Source organism: Elaeis guineensis, chromosome 6 (genome assembly GCF_000442705.2).
Source record: "Elaeis guineensis isolate ETL-2024a chromosome 6, EG11, whole genome shotgun sequence".
Taxonomy (NCBI): Eukaryota; Viridiplantae; Streptophyta; class Magnoliopsida; order Arecales; family Arecaceae; genus Elaeis; species Elaeis guineensis.
Window position 1 is genome coordinate 31,210,385 of NC_025998.2, and position 7,768 is coordinate 31,218,152.

Sequence of the window (7,768 nt, forward strand, 5' to 3'; positions counted from 1 at the left end):
GGATAACGTAATTTGAAATTATATTTTTTATTTGAATTAAAGTTAAAATTATTATTTTTTTAAAAATTTAATTTATAAATTTCTTTTTTTCACATTTTTTCCTCATTTTTTCACTTTTTTATGCATTTATTTTTTTATCAAATTTTACTTCAAATTAAAATTTTAATTTTTTTTTATTCAAATTTATAATTATATTATTTTTTTATTTTTTTCATTTCTTTCTGCTTTTATGAAATTTTTTTAGGCTATTTTTTTTATTTCAAATATTTTTTAAATAAATTAATTTTAATTTGAGAAAGTAATTTGAAATGATATTTTTATTTTAATTAATTTATAAAAATTTACTTTTTTTAAATTTCAAATTATAATTCTTATTTTTCTCGATTTTTTTAAATTTTTTATTTTTTAATGGCACTTTTTATTTTTTAAAAATTTTTTTAGGTATTTTTTTAAAAAAAAATAATTCGATAAAAAATCATCTAAAATTATTTTTTTATTTGAATTATAAATTCAAATTTTTATATTTTAAATTTTAATCAAAATTAAAATTTTAATTTATTTATTAATTTAAAATTTTAAAATTTATTTTTTTCCCATTCTTTCTCGATTTTTTTCTTTTTTTTGGTGGGAAAAATAAAAACGCCATTTTGGATGGCGTTTTTAGAAACGCCATTCAAAATGGCGTTTTTAGAAACAACATTCAAAATGGTATTTTCTTTTTTTTCCACCTCGCCATCCTGGAAAAAAAGAGGTGATGTGGAAGGAGAAGAAACGCCATTCAAAATGTTGTTTTTTCCTTTTGCATTACTTTTGGTAAAAAAGTTAGGTTTTGAATTATTTTGGTAATTAACTTTTTTTTTATATTATTTCGAAAAAGAGCTCGAGGAGGTGAAGGATTAGGATGGGAGTCTCTCTCCCAAGAATCGCTAGACTTTCTCTAACTACCCATCCTCCCCAATTGTCTCGATTAATATTTTTTTCATGTGCTTGATCCACTAGTTCTTTAATTGGATCAATATATGGATGTGCTTTTGGCTCTACTCCTGCCTAAGCCTGTTCCCTCACTAAAAATATATTTTTCTAATGAAGGAAAATAGCCAAACCAAGTATTTAACGGCAATACATTTTGCCAATGAAGAAAATGTATATTATTAATTTTTTATTTACTCTTGATCAAACCTGACTCAATTAGCCCGATCATTGAAGATCACTATAATTTGTTTCACCAATTGGCCAGCATTGTCAACGAAGATAGTGATTCTAAGGAGACGACGCAAGTAAGCTTTGCCAAATGTGGTGGATATTCTTGCAGCAAGTTACAGAAATTCAAATTTAAATTCATAAATAAGGCTAGAATTGGGTTTGGATCGGACTTCAAGCTAGCTCCGAAATAGTTCAGGCCGAGTTTGGGCCTAATTATAGAATCTGTTTGTCTTTCGTACCGAACTCAGATATACCTTTGGTCTGATCTGAACCCCAGTCCGAATTTAAGCTTGATAAATAACCCAAAAACTCAGATTAATAGTTTGATCAAATCCAATCCTAAATAGATCTAGTCCGATCAATAGGATCAAGTCCAATCCTAAATCGGTTAGCTAAATGCTTCAAGCCTTAAAATCCCCAACCCATCTCTCATCAATTCCCAGTTTCTTGTGGCCCCTCGACTCCGCCCTCTGCGGCCTCAATCGCCGCCTCACCCCCTCCACCCTCCACGTTCTCGGTGATGTCCGTGCCCCCCCTCCCCGACCACTGCCACACTCCGTCTGTTTCGTTGGGCCGAACCCCTCCTCCCCTCCCTTCTCTCCAACCACCACCCCGTTTCCAAGAGGCCCAAGACCCTCCACCTCCTCTGCTCCTGTGATCTGCATCCCGCCCTCTCCCTTTCCCTCTCCTCCCTCCCCTTTGCCAACCAAGCAACAAACACCATTCCCCGACCTACAGCCTCTTCCAGTGCCGCATCGACCGCCCCCTCTCCAACTACTTCTCCTGCATTCGCTCTGCCCTCACGCAGCTCGCTACCCTCTGCCTCGATGCTGTCGGTGCCACTATCCAGCTCTGCTCCTGCTTCCTCTGCTACGGCAACGTATCCTTCTTTGGCAAGCTCGAAAATACCATCCTCTACAAGCGCAGCAGCAGCAAAACCATTGCTGGAGGGGGTACGCCTCTAATGTCCTAGGCCTGTGTGATGCCACGCTCGACTCCCTCACGATGGCGGGTGGTTCGTACCGAGTTGACGGCATAGGGTATGTGCAGGCCATGGCGTAGTGCGTCGACGACCTCAACACAAAGGAGTGCTTCGACTATGTGGAGTCGGTGGTGGTGCATCTCAAGACGATGTGTGGGTTCACTATCGGTGCCGACATTTACCTTGGTAAGTGCTACTTGCAGTGGTGGTCCAATAGTGGCATCTCCTCCTCCAGACATAAGGAACCCAATGGGTAATTCGGGCCAACATAGATAATTCGGGCCAACCCAATATTGAGCCAAATAGATAATTTGGGCTGGTCCGATTGGATTCAGATCGGGCTTGGACTTGGATGCAGACCAAGCTTGGACCTGACTATTTAAAAAAAAACTCCAAGCCTAAGCCCGGCCCAAAATCCGAAAAATATTTTCGGACTAGACTCAAGTAGGAGTGTGACCCAGTTCGGCCCAACCTATTTCCAGCCCTATCCACAAACAACTCATACCAAGGATATTTTACTCTAATAATAATTTAAATGATTATGTCACGGACACATGATACTACTCTATTAGCAAAGATAAGCAGCAGGATCACAATGGGTCAGTATGGTACCTCAAAAATCTAATTAAAAAGTTTTAAAGCCGGGGTCAGAGTGCAAATTAATAAAAGTAGAGGGAGGGTTCCTGTAATCTTTCCATGTCCTTACACCTTTACATTTTTGTATTTTTGGTATCTTAAATAACATAACTCATGGATGATGTGCTCATTATTCATGAAACATGGAGGTTTCTGCTTTTCTGGTTCATTGTGAAACTAAGAAGCTCCATTTTGTCAGGTCAAAGATCAATATAATAGTTAAAACTATTACTTCCCTCATATGGAAAAGGACAAAAGTAAAGCCATCGGATTAAATAAATTCAAATGTATTCGCAATTCCAATATTCAATTGTCCACAAGACCACCAGAAAGAGTTTTGGTAGCTACTAACATGATACAATATTAATCTGAAGCAACAGCAAACAGTTTTTTCAGAGTATGATATAGTATAAAATGATCACAACAGCATCTAATTAAGTTAAATTTTTGGTCTTACTTCGAGGCCCTGGATGATGAGCCCACGCTTCCCATGCAATGCTTGCACCTGCCTCAAACTCATTTCAACATCACCATCATCCCCCATATCATTATAGAACTCCCCCAACTCGATCTCCATCCACCCATCATTCCTCAAGCGCTGCTGCTGCTGCTGCAAACAAACATTGATCTCCGAGGCATAAGCTCCTAGCCTCACTGATGCCAACTGGGGAGGGTTATGAAGTCCATACGACTCAGAGGCCAATTTGAAGACGAGATAAGCAGCATAGGATGTTCTAGGGGAGAGTAGTTGACAGGCAATCCTGCCACCTATATCGAACCAACAGACAGCTCGAAGCTCAGCCACTTCTAAGAACCTGATGCCAAGCAAAGCAATCTTCTACATTGAATAAGGTAATGCAGTCACATCATAAACCACATCTGGAAGTATTTGAGGCAGTTTAGGCATCAAACTATGTTATACTTGGGAAAGACCATGCTAGAAAAAGAAGCATCACCAATTCAAGTTAGCAAGGTCCTACTTGTTCAAGGAATCTATTGGAGACAAAAAAAAAATGGATATAGAAAAATTACGATAAGAATTGTTATGGTTTTAAATTATTGGTAAAAAAACTCAACTAAGGCCCATGTTTAAAATGTGTAATTCCTTCATCAAGTCACTCAGCAGCTTGGTCAGCTCCATCCAAAGCTCAACCCAAATGTCAAGCTGTGGGTTGGTTACATTCAATTTCAAATGATTCCAAATTAGCAATCTTAGCTATTAGTCTCCACAATCAGAAGTATATATCATAAATTTTCTTATTCCATGTCTAATCTTATATGTTCAGACATTTTTTTTCTTCCTCACTTTCACTCCATGTAGCATTTTTGTTATAAGGGGGGCCAAAAATAACCAAATAATTTAACATCATGTGTTTCTAACATGTAGGAAGGAGAACAGAAACTCTATTCCGTTCCTTCTTTCCTTTCTCATATTCATCAATTGCTACATGCCATGCTGCAATATCCCTACCTGTCACTTGCTGCTAGTGACCTACCAATGGATGAACTAGATGCCCATACCTCTAACTCAGATTATACCTTGAGCAGGCCAATGTCCAGGGACCTTGACTTTGCTCCCTCCTCACCATATACTGCCTATTAACTTGTTTCTCCCTGCGATCTAAAGCAACATGAATATTGCATGCCTTTCCTGCCTTCCTTAGCCCTCATGCTTGTTCTTGTTGCATAGGTTTTTAGCAGTCCCATTCTTCTTGGATCTCAAGAGATCTCTCTAACATGATTCTTGTTCTCCAAGGATTTGACTAGTTTTAATCCATTTGTGTGGAATGAGAATGTTGCAGCCAATAACATTCTAAATGTTCCCTTGTTGATTTCTCACCCTTTTATGGTAATTACTGTTGATTGTTGTGTGGAATTTATGTGTATATGTTCATGTATTTAGCTATGTGAAATCATGAAAAACTGTATGAAATTTCTATATTTTGCATATCAAACATAAATAATATTGCCTTGAGAAAATCTCTATATCTTGTTGTACAGCTAATTTACTTCTCGCTAGGTCTTTAGCTTCAAGACCTGGTTGGAACCTGGAGACAACAACTTGATTCAAAATTGCATGAAGATAGTGTTTTTAGGTCCTCCAAACACAGTAAAAGTAGAATGCTTGGAGGGAGGTCAAGAAGAAAATAAAGGTATAGTTTAGCATTTCTAACCTCCTGTTATAATCAATAAGATGCAATAAAATGCAAGCAGGATATAGATTGCTAGGACAGTGATTGTTTTTTTGGCTATCTATTGTCGAGATCTCTCTTGAAAAACTTCTCTGCATTGTCAAACTATTGAAGTAGAAAGAAGACAAGAAAAGGCCCACACAATCTTTATTTTATAACCCAGCAAATGGTATATCTTTTGCTTAGACATGCAAGCACACGCACACCCAAACAACTTGTTAAAACTTCATTATTAGAATCTAAAAGAAATTTCTTCAAAAATAAAGAGAGTGGTGCACATACCTTGACTCAGGCAGAGAAATCCACCTCCAATATCGTTCGTCCCACCCCCATATAATATGCATGCTTCTTGGAGATATCATGTAGCATTTACGTCCAGTCGATCTCTCCAATTGGAAGCTCTGCTATCCCAAGAGAATTAAAAATAAAGGAGAAAAGCAAGAAAAAAAAAATCTATACACATAAGGAAATCCTCAATATTATACTTCCATAGTTTCTCCAAGCTAGGGAAAGTGCATAAGAAGCTAATATCGGTAGACAGAGCCAGAGTAGTGCACAGGTATTTATTTAATTCTTTCAAAAAAACCATAAGGAATATGCTGCAATAATCTATAAATTAAAAAATTTTCCGTAATTTTTCATAAGAAAAAGGAAAGGTAATGTAAGAAGAAAACAAAACAATAAAAACACTCCTCACAATCAATTAAGAAAAATTGGCACATGTGACATTCAGGATGGACATGGTGCTTATTTGTAACAGAAATTATAATCAGATATCCATATATCAATCAATCTATATATATATCAAACAGATAGGAGAGAGAAACTCTCTCTTTTCTCAAAAATTAGAAAAAACGAAAGTAAGGTCATTGAAAATTCATAGCCTCCTTTTAGTGCCACATCATACCTCTCCTGCTCTCCCTCTTTTCTACTTAACTGAAATTTGTAAATAGACACTATTCTTAATTGATATAAACATGAGGAATAGTGCCAATTCCAGGTTTAAAGAGTCACTTTCCTTTTTTAGCCAAACACTTCTCTCTATTTTTTTCAACGAATAATTTGCACAATAAATATGCCATAGGTGAACCAAAATTTGCATGGGAAATATTCTAATCAGATGCTACTAAATGGCATTGGAACATAATTTTAGGAGCGTGAGTAATAAAAGAACACGCTTTTCCAACATTTTTTTCTAATTTCTATAATTTTCCTAGGGAAATACGAATTATCATGAAAATTATAATATGCCAAAACAGTGCCACAGATCATATTCCAGTTCACAAATGTTTTATAATAAAATAATTTAAAGTTTATAAATCAATAACTGCAAAGCAATCTGAGCAATATATAATCTTTATGTTTTTTTGAAAATTATATGGACCATTTTTATTTAAAAATAATTAGAAAAACATAGACACATGACCAAGTCATGCGCTCCCCATGTTCTTGACTTGGATGGAGCCTGTGGAGAGTTCTTGAACCTTCTGATTGGAGAAGAAGGTATAGGGGAGAGCATCACAGCCGTTGCTGCCTCCTCCAGTGACCGATCCGCCTAGGGAAGAAGAAAAAAAAAATGGAGACAAGCAAGAGATGCATCATCGTCGCTAGCGTAATCGCCACAGAAACAAAATTGCACTCTTCCTTTTTGTGTATCTAACGAGCAGATAGAGGGAAAAAAATAATTGAAGAGGTAATATGATAATTCATTAATTTGGCTAAATAGATCCATAATTTTATTATTATTATTATTATTATTATTATTTTGTTGTATTTATATCACACTGCCTGACATAACTTTTAGGATTATAGATATTCAAATTCCTTTCTATATCCGGATAGATTCAGATTCAAAAGTGAATCCGAGAAGATAATATCCAGTCCATTTCACCCCTAATCTAAACAAATATATCATAGTATCATCCTGCTTTTGATAAATATTATTTACTTATTTTCTTAGCACCAGCAATCAGGTAGGTATTCGTTCATCAGAGGCACACCAAGACAGCATCTATGACAAATTAGAGAAAAACTCAGAAAAAGAAAGAAAAGAAGGAAGGAAGAAATGCGGGAGAGAAGGGAGCACTCCGCTTGACCTCACCATCTTGCCGCCATCGATGAGAATAGAGTCGCAGAGGCGAAAATAGAGTTCCTTCTTCGACGAGTACCGGACCGGATCAACAGCCTGCGACAAGATGGACTGGTGATCGGATGGCAGGAACCGCTCCCATAGCGCGTCGGAACTTGCTGCAGAGCGGAAGGTGGGCGAGACGAGGGCCGACCTGCACGAATCACGAGGCGTCGTGAAGGAGAGCACGTGCGAGATGCACCCCTCCGGCAACCAGTCGATGTGCCCGCCGCCTTCGGACTTTTCTTCCTGTCGACTCGCCATTGATTGCTATTTGGCTTTCAGAGGGAACAAGCTTCAGTTTACGAGGGAAGGAACGAAGGAAGAGAGGCCTTGGGTAGGAAAAGAATTATTGGTTGGATCAAGTACGCAGTCGACCGCTAATAATCTTTCCTTGGGTAGAGACTAAAGAATGATTGACTTCGACGAAGACTCTAGAAACTGGGGTCATCTCTTGCCAAACACGGTGCTCATCGCACGCCACATGAAGGGATTGGTGTGGCGTAGTGGGGCTAGAGTTGCATCTTGAATTTTTTTTTTAACAAATATTATTTTTTAATAATTATTTTTTAAAATATCTCTAAATCAAATTTATTGTGTATTTGTGGTAGCCGGGTGTCAAATATA

At 37.3% G+C, this 7,768-nt stretch overlaps 1 protein-coding gene and 1 pseudogene across 1 annotated transcript; one reads left to right on the plus strand and one right to left on the minus strand.

The window, feature by feature from the left end:
• Nucleotides 1-1,599: 1,599 nt before the first annotated feature.
• On the plus strand, nt 1,600-2,442 carry LOC105046927 (plasmodesmata-located protein 7-like; annotated as a pseudogene).
• Nucleotides 2,443-3,092: 650 nt separating this feature from the next.
• On the minus strand, nt 3,093-7,507 carry LOC105046916 (F-box protein PP2-B10). Its single transcript, XM_073259445.1, has 3 exons — nt 7,115-7,507; nt 5,296-5,414; nt 3,093-3,636 (listed from the first exon to the last, which is right to left on the minus strand). The coding sequence occupies exons 1-3, from the start codon at nt 7,403-7,405 to the stop codon at nt 3,261-3,263; spliced, it is 786 nt and encodes a 261-aa protein (XP_073115546.1). The 5' UTR covers nt 7,406-7,507; the 3' UTR covers nt 3,093-3,260.
• Between the last annotated feature and the right edge of the window lie 261 nt (nt 7,508-7,768).

Excerpts from the sequence above, each read along its gene's own strand:
- LOC105046916 (XM_073259445.1), bottom strand. The coding sequence starts at position 7,405 with ATGGCGAGTCGACAGGAAGAAAAGTCCGAAGGCGGCGGGCACATCGAC. Across the intron at positions 5,415-7,114 it reads TCATCGATGGCGGCAAGATG|AGCTTCCAATTGGAGAGATC; the intron begins GTGAGGTCAAGC and ends TTGGGATAGCAG. Across the intron at positions 3,637-5,295 it reads ATTTCTCTGCCTGAGTCAAG|GTTCTTAGAAGTGGCTGAGC; the intron begins GTATGTGCACCA and ends GCTTGGCATCAG.